At 43.1% G+C, this 26916-nt stretch overlaps 1 protein-coding gene across 1 annotated transcript in view; it reads left to right on the top strand.

Annotated features, from left to right (window-relative positions):
• Window positions 1-26916, top strand: part of LOC309813350 (uncharacterized protein) — a 439697-nt gene that overhangs the window by 335831 nt on the left and 76950 nt on the right. The window contains exons 3-4 of the mRNA XM_082638167.1: window positions 11443-11577; window positions 18576-18648. Coding sequence (XP_082494293.1) covers window positions 11443-11577; window positions 18576-18648 — 208 coding nt within the window. The remainder of the gene's footprint in view (window positions 1-11442; window positions 11578-18575; window positions 18649-26916) is intronic.

Genomic DNA, 26916 nt, shown 5'->3' with positions numbered 1-26916 from the left:
CAGCCATCACACGAATACAAACTTCTAAACAGTGTCTCAGACACACTGACAGTTAAAAGGTGATGGACGGGAGAAGGGCACTGGATGGGTCCACTTAGCCCTCTCCACAGCTGGATACAACACTCCCACCCCCGGTGTTTTCCCCTGTGACTTGGCCCCCTCTCTGTGGAACACAGGGCATTTCTTCTAGCAACAGTTTGGCTACACCCAGGCCTATTTTTTCTTCCAAGTTCACCATGAACAGTGCTCTGTGAAGAGAGCTACCTGCCTCGGGAAAGAGAATTCCTTCTCTCACGCCTTTGGAAGGATTCTGGGGTAAAATGAGACCAAAAGGATCATAACACACCTAAGCTAGCTTTTCAGGTAACCTCTTTAGAATCCCAAGGACATACCACAGCTCCATATTATTAAAGAGAAGGCAATAGTGTCTCAGCTCCATTCACCTCCAACATATACCTGCCTCGAACCCACAAGCCACCCTCCTCAAAAGCGGGGATAGGGTTCTATGCATGGACTTAGTAGCAGGCACCAGAGCCCAGACACTGGAAAAACCACAGTGTTTGGAAATCACTTTTGGAGATACTGAGCTGTTGAATTTTATTCCTGGGACTCCTTCCCGAGGACTTGGGAAAGGATAGTGGGTATTTCAGTTATCCAGCCAACGTGGCACCACCATGTGGCAACAGCACAAACAGCTCATAATTCGCTCAGCCTTAAAATTCTGTGATTCTCTACCAGTTTTTAACTTTGAGGAATTCAAAATACTTCTGTTTTTATATGTCAAATGAAGAATTCACTCATGTCTTTTCTTCATTCATATTTTATTATCACACTATTTCAGATTTGCATTATTCAAATACACTCTATGAATAGACCAGCCTCCAATGTCAGCACTGTTATATCTGGGGTTGGGCTTGTTACATCACGCAAGAACTGATAATCAGATTTTCGGGGGACAACCAGATCAGACTCCACCCAGATCTTAAGACCAAATTCTTCCTTCTAGCTTTCTGGACTGGCTTAGGTATAACTACCTTTGGTTTGCATATATAAAAAAGTGAAAAACATCAAGCAGTTTCATTTTAGCTTTGAAACTAAAATGATAAATAACAATAGTAACAAAACATAAAACTCACCTGACAAAACTAAACAGGATGTTGGTTACCCTCAGGGGATGGGGGGTGATAGTGCCTGTAAGGGGTAATTGGGAGGCTGGGAATATTCTAGGTCTTAATCTGGCCACTTGTTACACAGGTGTGTTCAGTTTGTGAAAATCCATTGAGGGCACACTTCATATCTGTGCAGTTTTCTGGGATGATGTTATAACTCAAAGGTCTGACCAGTCAGTCAACCCTCCTTAACTTGCCTTTGAGACAAACATCATAATAACCAGGAAGGCAAAAAGAGGGGCATGCCTAGTTCTTCTCTACAAGGTATTTTAGTCTGTGTAGCAATTGCTGTAAGGGCCATGGCCACAGATGAGCTCTCCTTCTGTCTTTCTAGACAGGGAGGAAGGAGACAGGACACAATCGATACCACTGTTAGCTTAATTGCTGAAGGTGGTTAACAGTTTACTTTCTCAGATCCTGGAGCAGACAGTTCCCCCTCCTCCTCCACACACAAAACCTAGACCACAGAGAGAACCTGCCACAAAGAGATACACACCATCTCCAAAGAGACAAGCCCTGCCCCCCACAGACACACTGCCCCACCACCAGACACAACCCCCAACTCCACAGAGACAGCCCCCAGCCCCATAAAGACAGCTAGCTTTCAGCCCACAAAGACAAATCACAGATGTGATGGCTGGGGTGGGGGTAATTAGGAGAGATGGGGCTGCCCATGGGCAGGCAAGGAACATCAACAGGAAGATGGAAAATAATATTTTCAAAGTCTTACCAAACTAAATTTGTTTGGAAAGAGGGATTTTTAGACCTGAGAATACAGTCCCAAAGTTGCTGTGAAAATATATTTAAATCACCCCCATTTCCACCCACAGCTCAGGTCCCATCATCTGGGACCATCGTCCTCTACTTTCACATCTATCACGTACCCTGAACCCCAACTGCCTTCGGAAGACTAAAAGCGGGGATTATTCCATTTTATAGATTTAAAAAGTTGAGTCTCAAAGATGTTTGTCAGACATCACAAAACTATCTAAGTGGTCATCTCATCCCTGAGTTGGGGCAAGGGAGGCTGAGTTGGAGGGGCAGGGTGATAACGCCAAAAGAGGAGGGGCGACCCTCTCCCCAGCCCAAAACTCTGAGAACCGCCCACAGCCCCACAGGAGCTGCCTCAAAGGATCTGGAGTAAATGAGTGACGTCTGGAGACATTCACACACATCCTGGGACTGGATTCCACCTTCCCCTGGGAAAGCGGGAAACCTCCAGGTCAAGGGGTCGGGAGTGGAGCGGGCAGAAATAAAGCCAGACTTAAGGCATTTTCTAAGATCAGATAGGAGCCAAGCCCAGAGCTTATTGCTTCTCTTAGGAAGTCCCTGGGCCCAAACTGGTGTGTGCAGTCCGAGTCTCTCGGATACTTACTTATCCTCGGGGACAGGGCTTATTTGGGAGAAGGAAACGCAACAGGACTGATCCAAGAGCAGGCACCTAGCAAACTCCCCTACCCTGAGGAGACATAAGTAAATTAAGTGACGGGGAATGGAAGGGATGCTGCAAATGTTGCAGGTACCCGGGTTCCCAATGAGGAACCGCTCTACTCCGCGCTCCCCGAAGATACCCCGCGGCTACATCCAAACCTCGTAAGGGTACCTTAGAATCGGCTCCCGACCTCACCAAAAAGCAGCGGAGTTGGAGGGGAGGGAGTAGGAAGGAGGAGACCGGGATGAAGCTGAAGTGAGCACCTCACATCCCGCAACAGCCGCTCCTCCCCAGGCAGTCCTAGAACCCGGCCAGAAGCTATCGACTCCGGTTCTTAGTCCCGCGCACCGGCCGTGACCTTGAACGAGTCCCTGATTAGTCCCATTTTACAGAAATTAAGAGTGGGAAAGAATCAAGTCCGTCGCGCTGGGTTGCTCCGGGCGCTTACCTGATGGTTTAAGGCGCCCCGCCGGCGCGCCAGGAGCGTAGTGGGTGCGCGGTGAACCGCAGCCCAAGATCTACGCGGCCAGTGGAATCGCAAACCGCGAAGGAAACGCAGAGCTGAGCTCGGACCCCGGCAGCGGGAGAAAGGGGCGGTTCCGATTCTGCGACGACCCCCTAGCAAGTTCGATGCCCCCCCCAAGCCCCTCCGCAGAGGCGGACTGGCAGTGCCCCAGGGCCCTGGCTCAGGACGCGCGCGCACGGGGTGTACGGGGACACGAGAGACACCTCCATACACCCACCCCCGAAGTTGCGGCAACGTAAGGGGGAGAGTGGCGCAAAGCTGCCGGAGGGGAGGGGACGGTACTCACACGGGGTGGCCGGGCTGGAGCAGGTCCGTGACCGGGGTCATCGATGGCGGCAGGGGTCATCGATGGAGCCCGCTCTCAGGCCACTGCGCCTCGGGAAGCCTGGGGCACCTGCCGCAAAGCGCCGCGTGGATTAGGAAGCTGCGAGCAGCAAGGCAGGGGCACGGGGCGGTCGGCGCGCCAGATCTGAGCTGCAGCGCTACGGGGGCTCGGCCGCCAGAACCGCAGCCGCAGCGGGAGCCCAGAGCGGGCGCGGGAGGCGGGAGCGCGACAGCGGCAGCGGCTGCGAGGGAGGCGCCCGCGCCGCAGGCAGCCAGGGCCAGCTTGGACGCAGCCCCTGCCGACACCTGCCGGCCCGGGCGACGACCAATCAGAGGCGCCCGGAGCGGGGGCGAGTGCCGGGCACCCGGTGGGAGGGGGGCGCGCGCTCGCGCCCGTGCTGGGGCCGGGGGCGCCTGCCTGGCGAGCTTCTCACGCCCTCCCCTCCGCGCGCCGGCGGCCCGCGCGGGAGGGGCGGGGCGCGGCGCGGCAGGGGGCGGGGCTGGGGCTGAGCGCGCCAGGGAGCGAGACCCGCGCCCGGCGCTCGGCTCTACCTTGAGGCGCAGTGCGGTGTCGAGGCCCCGGCCCGGGGGTAGCCAGATGAGCCCTCAAGTCATTACCAGCTTTGAAGTAAGGGTTTTTCTTCCCTGCCCTTGCGCCCCGGGCGCCCGGACCCTCCCTGACAGCCAAATGCCTGGTAACCCGAATCCGGGGCCGGCCTGGCTTCCGGAGTGTGGACGCCCTCCCTCCCCAGCTTCACCGAAGCCGGCGTGTCTCCAAAGACAGCTCTTCCTCACTTCATAGTGCCTGGGTATTTAAAGTCACCGTGGTGACCCATCCCCTGGTCTGGGTTCCTTTCGTTCTCTCCTGAATTTACTGCGCTAGCGACACTCCGTTCAACACACATTGACTGGTTTCGCTCTTGGCTCAGAGAGCTGGATCTCCCAGGCTACTGCTCTCCCAAGTGTCCCAAAGCCCCCGTCGCTGCCGCACCGCAGGACTAGTGAGCCCGCGCTGTCACAAGGACGCCCAAAGATTGCTGCCAGTGAGGACCGCATTCGGGCTCTTGCCTGGAGTTCCGGGTCCCGGAAGAAGGACTGGGAGTTGAAAGGTTCCCCTTCAGGCCAGGGCTTCATTGCGCGTTTGCATCCGTCCGTCAGGGCCCAGGGCCCAGAATCTTTCTAAAACGGACTGCCTCAGCCCTAACAACTCGGCTGTGGAAGCACATTATCAATTTTCGCTACAGGACGGAAGTCGCGCCATCGGAATACAGCTACGTGGGTGATTCCTAAAACCCTGGGAACCCTCTCTCAGGACCATGGATTGAGGCTGTTCTCTCCGTGTAAATTTGCACAGTAGAAATGGACGGCTCATTTGCTGATCTGTCGGCAGCAGCCAAAAAAGAAAAAACAAAAAAACATTTAAGAAGGGAACTTGGAAGGTAAAGGAGTTGATTTCTCTAAATATCTGGTTTCCTCTCAAGGCGATTTTATTATCCACAAATTGGTTAAAGTGGAAGAAAGTTTGTGGGTTTTTCTATTTTATTTACATTCAATTTTAACTTTATTTGTCTGTGCTTGATTAACATTGGCAGTGGTACGAAAATCTAAAAGCGCAAATGAATACATAGTTAGCAAGTCTCCCTTCCACCCTTGTCTCCCAGCCTCTCAATTTCTCTTCTGGAGGCAACCATTGCTTTTCACCTTCCTGCGTACCCTCCTAGAGAGAATCTACAACCAAATGTATTTCTCTAATGTTCTTATTTTTACCTTTTGTTATACAAAATGGTAGGTCGAACTTCAGGCACAGATGGATTCAGGGGCTCTCAAGTGACGTCAGAAGTATCAATAGAACTGGAATCTCAGCCCCCACCTTGTCTTTCTTCCTCCCTCCCCCTTCCCTCCTCTCTCCCTCCTCCTCTCCTCTCTGCTTTCCTCTGTGGGCTTCATTGTTAAGCTGATTTACTCCATGGTGGCCCCTCCAGGTTCAGGCTTGTCTTCTCAGTGGTTGGGATCCAAGAATGAGGCAGTCTTTTCTTTCCCAGCATGCAAATTAAATTGCCCAAGAAGACTTATTTGCCCTCTTTCAGTCATCCTTTACCCCGTGAGCAGTCTGAGACTTGGGTATTCTGATTGTTTGCAAGGTCAGTGAGATGGACACAGTGGTGGAAGTAAGTTTCCCAAGTGTTTGCAGGTAGTTCATGACTGGTCATTGCTAAGCCCATGTTCATTCATGTCCAGACACTGTGAAGACCTTTGCTTTTGCAGCTGGATCCCAGGCCATCAGGGTGAAGTTTGGCAAGTAGAATGTGAAAGGATTACTCTCCACATGCGGCCTGCCAGTGGCTGCATCATGACAAAAATGGGGATGGGGTTCAAAGGTTATTTGACATCATACAGGTGTTTGCAAAACTGACCTAATATATAAATTTACCTCTTTACAGACTCAGAATTAAGGTCCTAACATCTTCCCTAAGTTATAAACATTTTAAAAGAAAAACAAATAAATACAGAACAGTTCAATGATTTGGGCAAGGTCACAAATACAACAGGAAGAAAGTACAGATGGAAATCCAGAGACATTATGAGTGAGAAAGAGCCCCAGCTCCCTATCTGTCATCCTTTAGGTCAGAAGCAGGCTTTAGTTCTTCACCGGAGCTATTAGTCATTTTTTTTAATATTCCCCATGAAAAGTTTGGCATTTGAAGATGATTTGGGTAACAATGAGCTGACAACAAGATGACCTAAAATGCTCCCTCCATGATTACTCCATCCTGAGCTGTCATCCAGCAAAATTTTACTGAGTTCCAGCAATATCTACCCCTTCTTTGGCCCCTCATGACTCACAGGCTGTGCTTGCTTTTCCATTTTCTGCGTGATCTTGACCACTGTAAGAGTTTTAATGGATCCTTCCTTTATCAAGAAGAGCTCATTGACTTTTGTGCACCAAGGAAATGTATTGTGTCTTCTTTTATTTTATTTAAATTATTTATTTATTTAGGCTGTGCTGGGTCTTAGTGGCAGGTGGGTCTCATCTCTTCTTATGTAATATTTGGGTACATCTCCAGTCTTCCCAGCTAGACTGGAAATGTGTTGAAATTGGGACCACATCACATCCTTGTTTCCTATGGGCACCTGGAACATTATCTTGATAAATTGTTGACATCCAATAATTATGTGTTAAATGAAAAGTAAATGGGTAAAAGGAAAAATTGAAAAATTTGACCTCATCAAAATTTTAAAAAACATTTGTTCTGTGAAAGACCCTATTAAGAGGATGGAAAGACAAATGATATATTGGGGAATATATTTTCAAACAACATCCAACGAAGGACTTGTGTCTAGAATATATAAAGAACTCTCAACATTCAACAGTATAAACCCCCAAACAATCCAATTAGAAAATGGGCAAAAGACGTCAAGAGATATTTCACCAAAGAGTATATACAGCTGGCAAATAAGCACAGGAAAAGATGCTCAACATTATTAGCCATTAGGAAAATGTAAATTAGAACTATAATGAGATATCACTACATACCTATCAGAACGGGTAAGATAAAAAACACCAAATTCTGGGGAAAAGACGGAGAAACAGTATCACTTATGCATTGCTGGTGGGAATGTAAAATGGTGCAACCACTCTGGAAAATAATTTGGCTGTTTTTTTTTTAAACTAAAATCAGACCTACCATACAACCCAACAATTCCACTTTGGGCATTTATCCTAGAGAAATGAAAACTTACATTCACACAAAAACTTGTACAAACCAATTCACACACAGCCCCACCATGAGACAGCAAAAGAGGAGAGGACCACGACACACATCTAGTTTGCTTGTTGAATGAGGAAACAAGATGAACCTCACTGGATTAAGTAAACACTCATGTCTTTGGACAACTCAAGGCGGGGGAAAACTTCAAAATGGAAATCCTGGATTTTTTGCTCTTCAGCAGTGATGAATTAGAAAAATAAAAGACATGTGACCAAATGTGTATCTCAAATTATGAAACAGATCATACTGGACTAAACAGAAATAGAAATGCAGAGAAAAGAATTTATTGTTTCTAGTATGTACAGTATTTTTCTATTTTTTAGAACTATTTCCATTTTTTTAGAACAGTTAATATTTTATTATACAGCTATTTGTTTCCTACAAAATAACAGCTTTTAAAAAGCTTTGCTGCTTTCTGCAATAAAGTGGATTCTATCTTGGAAGGACAATGTAGATGTAATAATAGAAAATTTGTCATTCCACTGACTAGGGCATCTAATAAGGGATCCTGATGCTGCTGGGAGATGATGATAATAACGATATTATTTTATAGGCATATAGGTGACTACTGACTTACAGAGTCTTGATTTGTGACTCTCTCCTGTTACGATTTTTCTTACTATAAATCAGGTCCCTACAATAAAGCCCAGACTTGGTAATAACCTCTATAGCCAAATCAGATACACTGCTTCTCTGAATCCCAAACCAGTTCAAATCCTTGGCAGCTGACTCAGACTGCAGCTGTGCTAAGGATTAATAAAATTAGCAGTAATACCCAGAAACTTAGGGCCCTGTGTGTGAGTGTGCATCTCCTTCATAACAATCCTCAAACCCTGGGGGTTGGTTTAATTGTCTTGATCTTATTCACTGAGGCTTAGCAATAACGTTGCTATTGACATGGCAAAGTCAGGCATCACCAAAGAAAAGGAAATAGATGAGGCTGCTCTGTTTCCCTCTGCCTTATCCTCCCTACCCTGCTCTGCATTTTTGTTATTCCATAGCATTTGTCACCCTTTAACACACTATTAACTTTCTTATTCTGTTTCCTATTTATTGTTTGTCTTCCCCCACTGGAACAAAAGCTATGGGAGGGCAGAGTTCTTTGTTTTGTTCACAGATATCTCCAAGTGCCTTGGACAGAGCCTAGCACAAAGGAAGTGCTGGATGAATATGTATTGAATGAATGAAGATGCCAGAGAAAATTTACACCACCGTTTACAATTCAGAGATGTTCAGAGGCTTTCGTGTGTGCTGAATATTCATACTGATATTCTTTCATCAGGTGACCTGAATTTTCATGTATTTTAAAGTTCCTTCAAGAAGTGAAGAATCTCTATGCTCTCTGCAATGATATTACCAGTTCATTGAGGATATTCCTCCGCTCAGCAATCCTCCCCTCCACCAGCACCACCACCTTTAAGAAAGAGCCAAGAGGCTTCTGGCTCCAGGAGACAGAAAAGTGGATTTTACGTGGAACATAAAAATCTAAGGGTGAGGGAAAGGAGGATATAATGTAGGGGAAGTTTCTACTCTGTAGGAAGAGAGGAAAAAAAGAAGAAGGAGCACTTTCTCTTCCAGGAGAGGAAGAGAATAATTTGGAAGGAATGTGAGTACCCTGGAAAGACACTGCTTGGTTCTTCCAAGGATTCAGGACTAAATCTTTTCTTGGTCCTTTCAGAAATGTGGAAGGGTGGTGAGAAAATGGAAGCGAAAGAGCATTTGAAGTGGACCCTGAATGCAGAAGGGGCCAGTAGAGTTGAACCCCTGAGAGACTGAATACACAAATGGACAACAGCCAGACCATATATGGCAACAGGACTCTGACCCAAGACCTCTCCAGCAACCAGCCCAGGAAGACAGACCACAACTTCTGCAGCAATCAGCCCTCAGTGGACTTGGCCAGTGGCTACCAGCTTCCTTATATTTTTTTGTCCCTGTTTCCAATTAAGACTAAGTAGAGAAGGCCAAATATGCTCCCAAAGCAGTCACATAGGCTGCTCTTCTCCTAGTTAACCTACCTCCAGCTTCCCCCTGCCGACAGCCTCCAATCAGAGCACGAGTGAAGGCTTCCCTCTTTTTCATTATGAAGCTTTCCTAGTCCCCTGCTTGCCTTTGAGTTTCTGCCAAACACAAACTCTAAATAAAAAGCTTCTGTTTGTTCTCATTTGGTGGTCTTCATTTATTTCCATAGTTTTCCTAAAGGTCCCACCAAGACATTCCGCATTGCTCACGACTGCAGACCCCAGCCTTCAACCAGGCTCGATACCCACAGGAGCCACATGTGGCTTGTCAAGTTCTCACCAACACTGCAAGTCAGCCCTGGGTCTGGACTCTACCCTCTCTGTGTTGAATTCCTCAGCTATTTGTTCTCGGTTTTGTTATCGGTCCCCATTTGTTTGGCATCCTTGGCGGAATCAGGTCATTCTTTTCCAATCCATTTTGCTCTGTGTTTTGCGTTGTGTCCTCTAAAAGTGTTTGTCATATGAAGGACAATCACAGGGGAGAACACAGGCATAGGACCTATAAGCTTAAATTTGTGGTTCTCACTAAACCAGAGTCCAATTAAACAAATTTTGCCAAGTTACCAATAAAACTAGGTGAGGTTCTCTTACTATAACATTTGTTTGTTCTGAGAGCTTGGCTTTTATCCCAAGAGGATGTTCTCTTTGGTTTTCCACCTGCCTGGAGGTGCCAGTTGTCAGACCTGCGATCAGAGGCAGCCAACCATCAGGCTGGGAGTCCAAGATACAAAGTGCATATGCATCACTTTGAATTCACTGTTGCCTGCTCTCAAGGGATCATCTAAGTCTCAGTCCTCTCCCCCTCCTCCAGGAGAAGCTCCTCCTTTCTACCTGAACTCTTGTTACAATCCTAATTCTTGTACCTATTGCTCTAAATAGCATAACTTCATCAGTGATGATTTGGATCTTCAGTAGCCACTCTGGAAACATTTGGCTTGAACAAGATTGTTCATTTGAGAAGCATCTTAGAAAATAAAGGGACTAAGCTTTCTCAGTTTTAGTGGGCAGCATTTTTTCATGCAGAAGCCTCCAAATGAAATTCTGATCGAAAAATTGCCTCACTGAAAGATTCTTTGACCAAAGTTAAATAGCAACCTGACAAACTTAAGCAACAACAAACTAGACTCATTTCCTGAATAAATTCTCCCTCTTTGTCCTTCAGTTGCCTCCCTATATCCAGCTCTCCCACTACCCCCCTTTTAAAAAATAAATTTATTTATTTATTTTTGGCTGCGTTGGGTCTTCGTTGCTGTGCACGGGCTTTCAGGGGCTACTCTTCCTTGCGGTGCGTGTGCTTTTCATTGCGGATTGCAGTGTCTTCTCTTGTTGCGGAGTACAGGCTCTAGGCACATGGGCTTCGGTAGTTGTGTCTCATGGGCTCTAGAGTGCAGGCTCAGTAGTTGTGGCACACAGGCTTAGTTGCTCCACAGTATGTGGGATCTTCCCGGACCAGGGATCGAACCCATGTACCCTGCACTGGCAGGTGGATTCTTAACCACTGTGCCACCAGGGCAGTCCCCCACTTCCCCCTTATCCTTCTAATCTCTCTCCTTCTACACTTCTGTCAACTCCTCCCTCTTCGTTCCCTTGTCCAGGTCTCCTACCTTTTCCTACTAACTCTCCTAAAACCCCGTATACCGATTGTTTCTAAAAATCCATCCCTCCCATGAGTCAGGTATGCCTTGGGCCTGAGATGAATTAACAGTTATAATTCAGAATTTCTCTAACCCAGACAAGGACAGCTACTATTTGGAGAATTTAGACTTCCTTTGGATATGTATGTCTCAGGGTTACTTGAATTATGTTAACTTGTACACACGTTGGTTAAAATCTCAGATGCTCAATCCTGGATGGCAAAAACTGATTGAACTAACACAGAAAGGGATCTACAGAGTCCCTCTTTTTACAATAAACCCAAAGGTCAAAAGAGGCCTCCCAATTAGGGCAAAAAGCCATACCCAAAAGATTCTCAGTAAAATTTGATTAGATAATTCAATCATGCATGCAGAGAAAAGAGGAAACTGTAGGTGATTACAGCAATACAATCCACTACCTCAGGGATACATCAGTTATCCCTCTATGATCTGGTAACTGGAAGATCCATGCTTTTAGGAGTTTCACCTCTGATATTCTACCCTGCTACATGCAGAGATGACAAAAAATTACAAGGGACTCATGTACTCAATCTTATCATCAACAGGTTAAAGCTGCCTTCCCGCAACATCTTCCTACACAGCCTCAGCCTCCTCATGATCTGAAACCAGGAGACTTCATGTATTGGAAGGGACACTGGAGAAAAACTACTCTTGAACTTCATTGGAAGGGACTTCATCAGGTACTGTAACAACAAATACAGCAGTGAAACTCCAGGGAGTCAGTCCTTGGGTCCATGTTTCACGACTGAAGAAACAATTCAGAATTCCACACTGCTGGTAGGCTGTTCCAGTAAGGGACCGCAAATTTAGGATTCTCAGAATTCCTCTACTCATAGCCAACCTTTGGAAGTAAACAGTTGTCCTAGGACCTTTGGAATATACAGATGACTTAGGATAGTAGACAGCTTCTGCCCAAGACATGGGACTAAAACCCCTGACTAATTCCCATTTTGTTATTCATCTACTTGCTTATAACCATTCTTCTTCTCATTTTCTATAAACCTCTGGTTATTGTCCATCCATCCTGGCCACTTTTCTCTTCTCTTTCCTCTTTATTACAGTTGTTAGATTAAAGCACACTTTCTAACACCCAAACAGTTGCCACTAATCTGAATCTTGCTGATTCAGGAATATTTCATCCATCACCATGATCATCATGATAAAAAACTCTGGACAATTCCCGTCTTATCAAGCAAGATCATAGGGAATTATGGCCATTGGCATTTGCATCTACACAAACAAATGAACTTAAATAAATCAACATGCAAATTTGGTAGTGTCCTCTCTCCCAGAAAAAGAACCAATTATTACAACTGGTTCTACATTTGCATTCAACAACCTTTATGGGATGATGAGCCAATTACTTGCCACCTGGAAGAGATTGATAACAATCCAAATATGTAACTCGGTTACTGAAGGCCTTTCTTCTGACCTCCTGCTGTCAACAGCTCTTTTTCTCCTGGATATCCATGTGCCCCCTACCAGATACTATGTCCCTTGCAACCAGGATGCCTGGTCTTGTTTTCCTCAGGCTAATACCTCAAGCACTTTAGGAATAGTATTCCAAGACTTGTCTGTACAGGAAGACCCTAATTCTATATATCACCAACTTAGAAAATTCCAACTCAGATGCAAGTTCCCAAATGAGCCTACCCTTGATGATTCAAGCACTCCAACTGGGGAAATTACTAATTGTTTATGTGAACAATCAGAGCAGTGTTCCCAATGGTGTGAATCATTCAAGTAGAAAGTACTCTAAGCAGCTTATTAACTTTGGCAGAAGTTATTAGCACTACCATCTCCATCCTAGATGAAATACAGACCAATCTTAACTCATCGGCACAAGTAGTGATGAACAATTGCATTGCTCTAGATTTCTCGTTGGCTAGTCAGGGAGGTGTCTGTGCCATTGCTAACACTTCTTGCCCTACTTAGATTAATGAAACAGGCAAAGTCGAACAGGCAATACATTGCCTTCTGGAGAAAACTACTTGGCTTTTTAAAGTTGTTCCTCATAGCCCATGGAATTTGTTCACTTGGCCTAGGTTGAGCAATTGGGTTCCTGGTTCTAAAGCTTCTTATCTTATAGGGACTGTTAATTGTTCTTGTCTTTGTCAGAGATCATGATACTGACCCCTTGCATTTTGTCCAGAATCATGAATCCCCCTGCACAACTGCTCTCTTGCCAGCTAATCACCATGATGCTACAACAACAAAAAGCGCAAGATGATCTTGCAATACAGTTGACCATGAAGACAACCGAACAGTTGCCAAACAGTGACGATCTGGATCTGTAGCCTTTCCTGAATTGGTCTGAACATCATGCAAGTGAAAGGATGACCGAAAGGGGGACTGAGAGACTGAATATACAAATGGGCAATGGCCAGCACAATATATAGGGCAGTAGAATATTGACTCAGAACCTCTGCAGCAGCCAATTCAGGGAGTGAAAACACAACCTCTACAGCAATTGGCCTAGAACAATTAGCACTTTTTAATAATTGCCAACTTTTCGCCCCAGCTTCCAACTGAGGACCAGCCAAAGAAAGCCAAACATGCTTTCCAAACCAACCTCGTTAAGATGCCCCACTTCTAGTTAACCTGCAGCCAGATTTCCTATGCCAACAAAACCTTCAGTCAGCACATACCTAAAGCCTTCCTTTTCTCTTTTAGTATAAAGCTTTTCTACACTCCTGCCTGCCTTGACTCTACCAAACACTAGTGATGGTGGCTTCTCATTTGCATGGTCTCCATTTATTTCCACAACCCATCTGGAATTCTAGAAGGAGACAGACTCACTTGGATCCCATCTGGCAACACAGAGCAGCTGCTGCCAAATAGGAATGGAATTGTGGCAGATTTAAAGTGAGAAAGAACAGGAGATGGCACCGTGATACTCCCTTGGCTCCTATCCAGCAAGGAAGGAATTCATAAATCTATATACTCCCTGTGAAAGAATGTGGAAGGTACTAGGAGTTGAGAGCCAGCAAGCTTGTAGGGGCCACTGTTGGGGGGGACTGGGCAATACTGCGGCAGGGGATGTGAGGTGGTTTGCCATGGGAACTGATGCAGGATTTATCTGAAATTCAGAGGCTCTGTGATGACATTAAGAGCCAAAGGGGGGTCAGGTCATCAGTGGAAAGACCCCAAATCCTCACCATGCCAAGAAAACTATATTAGTTGCTGCGTAGCAAACCAACTCAAAACTTAGCAACTTAAAACAGCAAGCATTTATTTAGCTTATCATTCTATGGGTTGGCTGGGTGGTTCCTTGAATTGGGCTGGCTCGACTTTTATTGCTAGGCCCATTCAGGAAGTAGGTTGACTGATGGTTGAATGATCTAGAATGGGCTCACTGACTGAGGTCATCTAATAATTCCTTTTAGTGATTTTCTGTGCTTTTCCTTCAGTACTTTTATTCTCTCTCCACCATTCTGAAAATAAGCCATAGTTGCAATTTCAAGACATTTACAAAAACATTTTTGAATATTTATCAGTTAATCAGCAAGCACAGTGATGCTCCTAGTAATAATTTACCTGGCAGTCTCCTTCTAACATGGATTTTCAACTTCTTTCCATGTATGACCTTAAAACTCAAACACACTACAGACTCTACAGTATTTTTTAAGATAAGCATGGGCAGGAGACAGGGGCTGTCCACACTGACGTTTCAGTTATTTGAAGCTCTCTTATTTCTTTGCCATATGAAAAATGAGAATGTAGCATTATTCCCATGTGATGGCCATCACATCTTTTGACTTAAATCATGGATGATGAGCTCTTCCATGTGCTTATCTGGGGACTGTGTATATCATACAGGAAGTCCTGCAATTCAGTGAACCAAGCTCAATTAATATTACTAGAAGGAAACCCTGTTTCACTAACAAAGAGCCTCCCAGGGTTTACTGTACAAGGAGAGACAATTCCTGGAGGACTGGGTGATGTTTTAGGCATCATTCCTATTCCGTCACCAAAATTTATTTCCCATAGGTGCTCATGGCTGCATCTATCATGTTGACCTCAGTAGATTGCTACCCTTCCTCCAATAAACATATCCAAACAGGGATACAAATCCTTTCCTTGTGTCTCCAGAGGACACTTGAGATAAGATTTTTTTTTTAAATCATTGACGATCAGGGGGAAATGGAAATAATATAGAGAGTACCATTATTTGAGACCAGTGTTTCCCAAATTTTGTTCCACAGAACATTAACTTGGGGAACTATTAGAAGATATTCCATGAGAAAGATGTTTTGTGATTGAACAAAGTCGGGAAATGGTATACGCTATACCTGCTCCATATATACTAAAACATAACATGAGCATAATAAAGGCTCTGAGATGTCCTGCAACAGACTTCTAACTTTTCCTAATCCAATGATTTTCAAGTTTATGAAAGCACGGAGCCCTTTAGTTTAGCACACAACCAATATTTTATGGACAGCCTGCCTTACGATACCAGTTTAGTCACCTGTACTGTACCTCAACCATTACAAATGGACCCCATAAGGCAGAGATTGTGCTGGAGTCTCTTCTTTCCCACACCCCTCTTCAGCTTCTACATAGTACATGCTGTCTTCAAAGTTCAAGATGAACTCCTCCATGAATAGACAAAGAGAAGGAGGTCAAGGCTTTCTCATGACTACTTGAACTCTGCACTTACAATTCTTTCTCTCTGAGATGTCTTTCTTTTTCAAGATGAGTAATACCTGGAATCCATTCTCACAAGACAGGAGAGAACTGTAGAAGAGTTGTCAAGAGCAAGAACTCTGGAGTCTGACTCTACCCCATCTTAACTTAAAATCTCCATGCTTCAATTTTCTCATGTATAAAATGGTAATAATAGTAACTACTTCATAGGATGGTGTGAGGATTACAGGGGTTAAAGCATGTGAAATACTTAGAACAGGGTCTGGAATATAGGGTATATTCTGAAGTGTCAGTAATTATTCATTTCGCTTAGATCTGGCAGCCCTCAGAAGAATATCCCCATCAGACTGCAATGCTAATTTCAAATGCATACAAAAGGGACACATCTTGAGGAGCTAGGGAATTGTTTTATCCTGGTTGCAAATATTTTGACAGCATTATTTCTATGTGGTACTACAATAGTTAATTGATACATTTTGCATTTTCATTTTTGTATTTTATAATTACAAAAGTAACACGTTATAACACTGGGAGCCTATAAAACATAAAGAGGCATTAAAGGGAGAAATGCACTCAAATTATCTGTCTTTAGAAACCCCAGTGGTAATATTTTGTTATATACATATATATATATGACATAATACACTTCTAGAAATATTTTTCTCTTGACAAAAAATTATGTACACTTTTCCATGTCAATTAATATTCCTTAGAAACACTATTTTAACAGCTGCAGACTAACCCATCCTATGAATATATTATCGTTCATTCCTGAGTGGTTCATTCACTGGGATGATTTGGTGAATTACCCATCACAAAACCAGTGGTTTAACAGGAGGAACCCACACAGTGTTCATCTGCTGAAAGACTATTAAGCCCTGTCAATTTTTTCCATCGGATTTCCCACTCATACCATGTCCACCTCCTAGTCTTCATTATTTTTGAGGGTAAATGAATTCAAGTCAAGCTCATCCACAAGTCAGCCAGAGAAAATCAAAAGACTCAAAGACAGGGCGTATTAAATAAGATTAAAGGAAATGGTATTCTTTTGTCCATGATCTGTCAATTCTTTCTATACTTATTATTCAAACATCAACAACATCTCTTGCTTCACATTTTGCTTAGTGTCCTACTTTCTATAAAAACAGGAGTATTCCCTACAATGCATCTCATTCCATAACACGTCAGGGCATAAAACTGGCCAACACATCCTTCCTTCATTTTCAGGAGAAAATGAAGAGCTCTGGTATGCTTCAGGAATAAAATATGGTAGAAAATAAGTTATCCAGAGATCCAAATACTGAAGCACCTAAAATACAAAATTTGCTCTTAATGGACTTTTTTTCCTAGTGATCTTCTATGTTTCAAATTATGCAAGTAGAATTAGTAATGAGGGAATTTGCTTTGGTGCCAGTGGTGATGGCAGAATCTACAAAGCAGTGAGCGATCAACCAGTTGGAAACATCACAGCAGCCGAATTTTCACATTAGAGGCAATGAGATACAGAGTGTACTATGCATTGGATGTCTATTATTTTTTTAACCTTTTGGCAATTGTCACTTCTTCACAGTCCATCTCATTGTTCCAGCTTCTAGGAAGGACCCAGGTACAGCCACCACGTGTCTAACCCCCTGGCCACAGTGACTGAGCTGGGTTACTCAAGTGAGATCACTAATATTCAGTTGAGGGACTTTCACTCCACTATTGAGAAAGAGGGACTGTTAATAAAACTGGGCTTGACGTGAGTGGAATAAGTGCCAGAGCTGCTTACAGCCATCTTTCTGAGAACAAAGGTGTGTGCTGCGTAAGAAATCATTCTAAATTCTTTAGTTCATCATTTTGTGGGCTGCCAATGTGGGCTGGGCTCAGCCGAGTGGTTTTGCTGGTCTTGGCTGGACTCACTTCATACATGAGTGGGCAGGCCTGGCTGGGCTAGGAAGGCCTCACTGGGGATGGCTTGTCTCTAGTGCTCTCATGTGGGCTCTCATGATCCATCAGACCAGCTCAGGCTTATTCATATGGCAGAGTCATGGTTCCAAGAAAGTGAGCAGGAGCATGCTAGGCCTCTTGAGGACCAGGCTCTCAACTGGGGTGACCTCACTTGCCCCACATTCTAGTTGTCAAAACAAGTCTGAAGTCCAGGCTGGATTGAAAGCAGTGGAGAAATCGACTCCATCTCCATGTAGAAAGAGCTATCAAGTCACATCACATGGAGGCCTAGATAAGGGGAAGGAAATCATTATGGCCTTTTTATAAGTAATCTCCATCCATATGTCCATCTTCTGGCCACAATTATTCATGTCCTTTCCACGTGCAAAATACACTTACCTCCTCCCAAGACCTCCTTCCATCTGGATTGGAGTCCATGATTTGGGGACCTACATTCTGCCACATGAGGCCTCCCTTGATTGGAGGCCTGTGAATTAAAAAGACACACCCAACATACAAATGTGAAACATGGACAAGATGACCAAAATAGACTTTCCCATTCAAAATACTCTGTCAAGGACAATTCATGCTGTGAAAAACTTTGTAAATTTCACAGACCAAAGGACCCCATCACTGTTGGAGAAAGTCTGAGGGACATAACAGTTGACCCTCAAGCTGGACCTGTCCTTGGAATGTTTGTTCTGCCCACTGTTGCCACACTAGGAGCTGTTTCAAGGATCCAGCCTTAAGAGCATAAGGTGTTGTTGAGACCACCTGGACGGTATACGTGATTGAACCTAGTTAAGGCCTCTATACAAACTTTTAACATTCTGGCAAGCAGATGAGATCTACTCGTCTTGCAGCCACCCAAGACAAGCCTCCTGTGTAAACTCCCTTGCTCATTAAACCTGCCACCTACTAATCTGGAATCGTCCTCTCTTTTTTCAGTCCCTCCTTGCCCTCTGTGTGCGGGACCCAGTTTGCAAACCAACAGTCACAGAACAGGAGATGCTGCAGATTGCAGGCTGCAGAGAAAGGTCCCAGCAAGAGGCAGTGAAGCATTTTTTTAAGTAGCTGTTTTCTTCTTTGGTCTCTGCAGATGCTGACAACACAAATCCTGGTTCTAAGTGACTTGGCCAGATTCCTATCTACAGATCAACCAGGATTTTCTGGTAAATAAAACATTCATGCATTTTTTATTAGTGCATGATGCTTTTTTTGAAGTTGTTATTGTCATTTTAGAGTACACCCTAAATCCTGAGGTTTAGTATAAGATATGATGAGTGAACTATTTACACTGTGTTTTATCATTAAAATTTAGGGTTTTCTATAAAATGCTACCTTTTTTTCTATTTTCTACTAAGTCTGGATTTAATTGAGTCCTAGGATGTATTTTTGTTAACTAAAGGTTTTCTAACCTTAGGTAGCTTTTTAACATTTTTTAAACTTTTTGTTAAGAGACAATATACCTGTAGAAAAGTACACCTACCATATGTGTATAACTTGATGAATTTTCCAATTGCACACATTTGTGTAAACAGCATGCAGATCAAGAAACAGAATGTTACCGCTACCCCTCTGGTAGATAGGGCTTCTCAACCTCAGCATTGTCGATGTTTTAGGCTGGACAATTCTTTGCTGCGGGGAGCTGTCCTGCTCATTGTAGGATGTTTAGCAACCTCCCTGGTCTCTATCCACTAGCTGCTGGTAGCAACCCTCTTCCTCAGTATGACAACCAAAAGTGTCTCTCCAGACATTGCCAAATACCCCTTGGGGATCAAATTATACCTGCTTGAGAATCACTGCCTCTAGGGTAACCACTATTATGACCTCTAATAGCATAGATTAATTTAGCCTGTTTTTTACTTTATATAAATACTCCACTTGTATCTGGCTTCATTCTCTGAATATTATATTTGTGACAGTCACTCATATCTTTGTGTGTAGCTGTAGACTGTTCACTCTTGTTGCTGTGTAGGACTCTGCTACAAGAATATACCACAATTTATTCATCCATTCAACTATTGAAGGGCATTTTGGTAACTGCTAGTTTTTAACATATATATATACACACACACATATATATAATTTTTTTGTGTGTGTGTGGTACGCGGGCCTGTCACTGTTGTGGCCTCTCCCGTTGCGGAGCACAGGCTCCGGACGCGCAGGCTCAGAGGCCATGGCTCATGGGCCTAGCCGCTCCGCGGCATGTGGGATCCTCCTGGACCGGGGCGCGAACCGGCAGGCGGACTCTCAACCACTGCGCCACCAGGGAAGCCCTATATATAATTTTTAAACTCATTTATTTTTTATCATACTTTATATCCCCAATTACATACCATACCTTCTAAAATTTTTTTTGAAGTTAAGGTATCTAAATTTTGGAAATTGTGTTAACCTGGATCAAATCACATGCTAGGCATTTAAGTAAAGTACTTTTTTATAAATTTATTTATTATTTATTTGTTTATTATTATTTTTGGCTGCGTTGGGTCTTTGTTGCTGTGTGCAGGCTTTCTCTAGTTGTGGTGAGTGGGGACTACTCTTTGTTGCAGTGCACAGGCTTCTCATTACGGTGGCTTCTCGTGTTGCGGAGCATGGGCTCTAGGCAGGTGGGCTTCAGTAGTTGTGGCTCGTGGGCTCTAGAGCACAGGCTCAGTAGTTGTAGCACACGGGCTTAGTTGCTTTGCAGCATATGGGATCTTCCTGGACCAGGGCTTGAACCTGTGTCCCCTGCACTGGCAGGCAGGTTCTTAACCACTGCGCTACCAGGGAAGCCCTAAGTAAAGTATTTTTTATGGTAGCTTCTTAAAGAAACCCAGAGTGGGCCACTGATCCTGAGGATGAAGTTGGGAGGGGGAAGAGAAGAAGAGTCCAAGTTCAGTGCAACCAGTATTTACTGAACACCTGTGACTACAAGGCACTATTGGTGGCTCTGGAAATGTGAAGTGAATAAGACAAGTTCTATGCCTTTGAGAAGTTTGTCAGTCCTTTCCTCCTACTGATGGCCAATCTTTCTCTCCCAGGCCTGATATGATCTAATGGTACCTCCTGCTTGGAAGGTTGCCTCTGATGAGAAGATCTGGCTAGTGCCAGGAGCTGTATCTCCTTTAGGTCTTTGTCAAGAAGGATAAAAGCAGGGGCCCTGGGGGACTTCCTTGGCAGTCTAGTGGCTAAGACTCCATGCTCCCAATGCTGGGTGACCAGATTTGATCCCTGGTCAGGGAACTAGATCCTGCACGCATACTGCAACTAAGAGTTCGCATGCCGCAGCTAATAAGCCTGCATACCGCAACTAAAAAAGAAAAAAAAAGGGGGGGGGGCAACAAAGGTCCACATGCAGCCAAATAAATAAATAAATATTAAAAAAATAAATAAACTGTACAGTTCAATAGCTTAAAAAAAGGAAAAAAAGCAGGGGCCCTGGGGTTGTAGCCCCATCACCAGGGATAGGAAACAGGGAGGGGGTTTGAACAGAAACCTTAGCTAAGAATAGGTAAGGTGCAGGCTACAGAGGCAAAATGTGCCCAGTCTTCCAGAGACCCAGGGGAGTCTGCATGGGGCATGTGGGGAACGGTGGTAGACACAGCCCTCAGGAAATCCAGCTAACAGAGAGGATTGAAACGCTAGTGATGCTGCACAAATCACTTTATAAATCTAAAAAATTCATTTACATTCATAACACACATCCTTCTAGACAAAGGAAATGTGAGCCTAGAGAAAGAATGACTCTGCAGGGCTTCTCTTTTTTAAAAAATAGGCTAATTTGGTCTTTAATAGGTTTTAACCAAGATGAGCGACTGCCCTTTTACAAGAAGAGTTTCATCATCAGTATTCTATAAAGCATCTTTGTCTCATCTTCACTACTCAAATATTTCCTTAACTATCTACAACTTCAGTACAATGAAAACAAAGGCCAGTGGAACTGGTGTCTTCCTTCCTACTTATTCATCCTGTCGGTGAAAAATTAATCAGTTGATCTAAGAAAGAACTGGAAAATTTTATTCGAGCCAATTTTGAGGATTATAACCCAGGAAGAGCATCTCGGAAAGCTCTGAGAACTGTTCCGCCCGTTAAAAGTCAAGACAGTTTATGTAAGTTTTTTGAGACAGAGGGCTGTACAATAAATGACGTATTATTGACAGTTTACATAATCCAGATTTAAGCGCCAAGATCAAGATGGAATGTTATCTTTTAAGGAGTCGTTTTGGTGCTAGGAGAATGTTGCTGTTTATGGTTGAGCAGGTATTCCTACTGATGGGGTAGGTTTGGTCGATGCATAATGCAGATAAACAATGCACAGTGAGGGGAGAGGGAGGCCAAAGGGCAGAGAAGAATTTTTATATTCTTGTCTTGCCATAAACATGAATTTTATTTCACAATTCTTCTCGAGCTTCTGAGACTTTCACTTCTCTTCCTCAGTTTATGTTTCTTCATTGTTACTACACACTCTTTAAACCCAGTACCGTTTAATTAAATTGACCAAATGATTATGTTGTGAGTTTATTTAGGATTAACCTTTCAATTAAGGTCTCATTATAATTATCAAATTATAAATACAAAAAATTAAAGAATTTCAATCCAACATTGGAGGGTTTCTAAATTTTCTCTTAAATAAATCAATAGGAAATAGAGGAATATGTTCATTTTTATTACCATGTGCATACTCATTATTGAATAGATCGTTGCAATAAACTGAGGCCTTATTTCCAAGAAAATTTTAGCTGGCATTTGTGAAAATGATATTTCAACTGCTCTACCGGACAATCCTTTAAGCACCTTGCCTAATTCATTAAAAAAGCAACAGGCAAAGCAAAAGAAAGCAAACCAAACTCACGCAAGCTTTTTAATGGCCCTGTTGTGTTCAGGCAGGAACTGCCAGCCTCCCCTACACCACCCCCCATTCCCCTAAGGCCAGTTAGCCAATTAGAAGAACAATGAGTCATTCAATCACTGAACTGCAGCCTTAATATTCAAAAGTCAGACTTTTATTTTTGTTTCTTGTCCAGCAGGAAAATCCCAAAAGAATACATTTTTCACCGAATTTATTCATCACATGCCAAAATGACCCAGAACAAATATACAAGACCTTCCATTGAACTACTTGTGCCTTCCCGTTAATCTGTCTCAAAAAATTTTCACTGCAAGGGATTTGTAATGGGTTATCACATGATAACAGAAGTGTTTTTCTCTTTAAATTTCTTGCTTACTTATTTGTAAACTCCAATATTATAAATTATCATATAAATAAGTATACTTATTTTTTTTTTTTAATTTTATTTTTTTTATTTTTTTTGCTTTATAACAAATTTAATCAGTTATATATATACATATGCTTCCATATCCCCTCCCTTTTGCGTCTCCCTCCCATCCTCCCTATCCCACCCCTACAGGCGGTCACAAAGCACCGAGCTGATCTCCCTGAGCTATGCGGCTGCTTCCCACTAGCTATCTACCTTACGTTTGGTACTGTATATATGTCCATGCCGCTCTTTCACTTTGTCACAGCTTACCCTTCCCCCTCCCCATATCCTCAAGTCCATTCTCTAGTAGGTCTGTCTTTATTCCTGTCTTAACCCTATGTTCTTCATGACATTTTTTTAGTATACTTATTATTTAAAGGAAACTGTGCATATTTTTGTAAAGCAAAGTGTGTAGTTCATTAAAGCATAATCTACACATATATATAATATGTATATCTGTGTGTGTACTCACACACAGTAGTACATAGCTACCTATCTAGTATGTTGGACACACATATACTCATGCACAGTGTATGTAACATGTATATACATAGGCATACATACATACACACATATATACATATGTATTCACATGCATGCAGTACAAAATAATGGTTAAGAGTATGGACTCTGCAACCAGTCTACTTAGATTTAAACTCCAGATCCATATGGTAACAAAGGCAAGTTACTTAACATGTCAGTGCCTCAAATTCTTTATCCTAAAATGAGAATAATATTTATATCGATTTCATAGGGTTGTCGTCGGGCTAAATGAGTGAATATATATGCACAGCTCTACACAGAACTTAGAACAGCATCCAGCCCGTGGAGAACTCTATGTAAATATCTGCCTGTAATTAATCTGCATGTATTTGTGTACGTAGTACAGGTAGTACAGGTGTAAATGATTACGCCCTCCAGTGTCTATTTTGCACATTTGAATTTTTTGCATACTAGACTTTTCTTCATGGGGGATAGATTTATACACTTAAAGATAGTCAGAAATGTTACTCCTACTAACCCTTCTTCTACCAACTCTACTTCTCCAGGCTAAATCAATCTAACTTTTGACTTTTGCCTCACATGTTTTATATTCCAAACTCCTCAAATCTTCTCATTCATTCTTTTCTTGAATCTTCCTAGTTTTCCACACCTCTAGGGCCATCATCAAACACCAAAGTGTTCACCGTGTTCTAACTGGGATGTGATCATGGAACTGTGACACCCTCTTCAGGGCTGTGAGCTCTTCAAGGGGGATGGAGATCAGCTCCGGTTCCTGGCTCCCATCCCTGAGTGCCTTGTAATTGGCTCTGCCCAGAATGTGCATTCATTCAGTGTTATCCTGGCACCAGCGGGTTATACACCAGTGGTTAGCCACCTGGCTGCACATAAAAGTCACCAGGAAGGCTTTTAACAAATACCAACCCCTAGGTGCACCCAAAGCAATTAAATCAGAATCTCTGGGGGTGTGGTGGTACACTGCTATTTCTTAAAAGCTCCTGTGTGGGTCTCAAATGCAGTCAAGGTTAACAACTAGTGCCATATAGAAAGGACCTGACCATCAAAAAGATGTCTGCATCTTTGCTCCGCTGCAGGTAAGGTGCTAGCATGTTCATTCCTCATGGAATGAGGGCGGCAACATCTTCCCACCTTCTCAAAGAAGGTCACTGGACAGCTTCCTGAGGTTGCGCCCCCCATCTTGTCACCAAATGCCTCCAGAAAAAAAAAGTCTGCACAGTGAGCCTGGAAATTGTGTTTTAGAGCAACAGTTCTCAAATTTTTCTTCTGTTGCCACACATGTGATGAACAGTGTTTACGGGCATGACACTGTCCTGCTGTGACAGGCGAGGGCCAATTCCCAGCTGTAATTCTATTTAAAGATGTATTTAAAAATGCAAGTTAGTGCAGTGACATAATTACCGGGACAATTTGGGCTGTTATTAAACAAACTAAATAATTTGCGAACTTAGGTACTTTAGCTGCTGTTCATTTATTCAATAAATATGTATTGAATGTCTACTCTCTCTAGGCACTGATCTAGATGCTGGGCATGAAAAAAAAATTTCTTGTTCCCCAGGGAAATTACATTTTAGGGTAATTACATTTTAGTGAGGAGACAGACAGTAAACAAATAGAATCAACAAATGTGTATGCGGGTGTGGGGGGCGGTTACAGGTAAATGTTATAAAGAAAAGTAAAGGAGAAGATGAGAGAGTGCCTTGGGCAATAGATCAGTCAGGAAAGACCTCTCTGAGGAAGTGATACCTGAGTGGAGAGAGATCAGAAGGAAGTGAGAAGGCAAGCCTCTGGTGTCTGGGGGAAAAATGGTCCAAGCAATTGCAAAGGCCTTGGGGAGGGAGCCTCCTGTGTGGTTCAAAGAACATCACATGGACCAGAGTGACTCGAGTGGGAAAGGGATGGGAGAGTGATGGGATTTGAAGTCAGAGTGATAGCAAGGATTCCAGAGTCTGTAGGGTCTCTGGGTTTAATTCTTAGTGCAGTGGAAACCACTGAAGGGTTTTGAGCTAGGGAATGCTCAGATTTACTCTCTAAAAGGATGGATTGCTCAGGCTGCCATGTAGAGTACTCACCATACTGTAGTAGAGGGATGGAGTTGGAAGCAGAGGTCCAAGTGAGCTGTTGGTGACCTGGTCAGAACTGTAGCAGAGGAGGTGGAGAGAAGTGGTAATATTTTAGAAGTAGAGTTACCAAGATTTGCTGATGAAGTGAAGGTCTGGTGTGAGAAAAAGAGAAGATTATGGGGATGGGGATGGCATTTGTTGAGATGTAGGACACTGGAAAAAGAGGGTGTTCCAGTGAAAATCCAGAGTTCAGTTGGGATAAGTTAAATCTGAGATGCATATAGACATCCAAGTAAAGATATTGAGCCGAGAGTTGACTATAAGAGCTGCAGTTAAAGGAGAGGTTGGGACTGGTGATTTCAATTTGATAGTCGTTGTTATGATATGAGATTATATATTTTTCTGTTTATCTATTTTTTGTCTCTTTCTCCCCCAAGAATATGAGTTTCATGAGGGCAGAACATCAATATTTTGGTCTTTACTGTGTCCCCAACTCCTAGAACATTTGTAAGCACATAAAAAGTGCTCAATAAATATTATTATTATTATTAATAAATTATATTATTATAATATATATATATAAATTTATAAATATAAATATAATTTATAAATTATATTATTATATTATAAATTATATTATTAATAAATATTATTGAATGAAAGAAAAATTCAATTCAGGGCAGTATAATGTAAATGAAAAATAGCAGGACATAACAAGTGCTCAAGGATGACATGGTGTGTGAATTGAGACTGGGGAGTGACCAGTGTGGGCTCTAATGGTCAAGAAAAAAAGTCTTGGCAGAGATTGACCTTTATCAGATCTTAAAAAATAGGTAGGTTTATAGGTAAGAGGTGTCAGGAAAAGGGGTCAAGTTTGGGGGAAAATGATGACTTTGGTTTAGATTGTGTTGAATTTGAAGTATTGGGGGTTGGCCCAAAAGTTCGTTCGGGTTTTTGTAAGCTCTTACAAAAACCAGAACAAAATTTTTGGCCAGCCCGATAACAGAGGAACATCTGAATTTGATAGAAAGACATTTAAGTTAGTTCTCTAGGCGGTTTGAGATCTGGACTTGCAAAGGACAGACACGGGCACTCCTCCTTTCTGAAATTAGAACCCACACAACTACATTAGAATATCGGACTGTAAATGTGGTAACAGGAAATTAAGTACAAAATTTTGACTGAGTCGCCAAGAGTTGAAAAAACAACACTTCTCAAAATTTAATGTGCATACAAATCACCTGGCAATCTTACTAAAATGCAGATTTTGACTTTGTAGGTCTGGGGTGGGGCTTGAGCTTCTGTGTTTCCAACAAGCTCCCAGGTGATGTTGATGCTGCCAGGTCCTTGGACCACATTTGAATAGAGAGGTACTAAAGTGACGTGTTACGCCAAAAGGAACATTTTCAAAGGAAATAAGTAGAAACCAGTTACATGGCTCTTCATCTCCTCACCAACACTGAGAGTATAAAAAGATTGAGTTTCTGGGCATCAGAGGGAGCTTATTTTAGATAGAACTTATTTGCAGGGAGCTGTTACTGAGCTGTGAGCAAGGGTGCAGAGCAGAGGGTACATCCCTCTTAACCTCAAATCAAGAGAAAGGATTTCAGTGGAA

The sequence above is a fragment of the Mesoplodon mirus genome (assembly GCF_964341445.2).
Source record: "Mesoplodon mirus genome assembly, chromosome: 12".
Lineage (NCBI taxonomy): Eukaryota > Metazoa > Chordata > Mammalia > Artiodactyla > Ziphiidae > Mesoplodon > Mesoplodon mirus.
The sequence above is the reverse complement of the archived record's forward strand: the minus strand, read 5'-3'. Positions and strand labels throughout refer to the sequence as shown.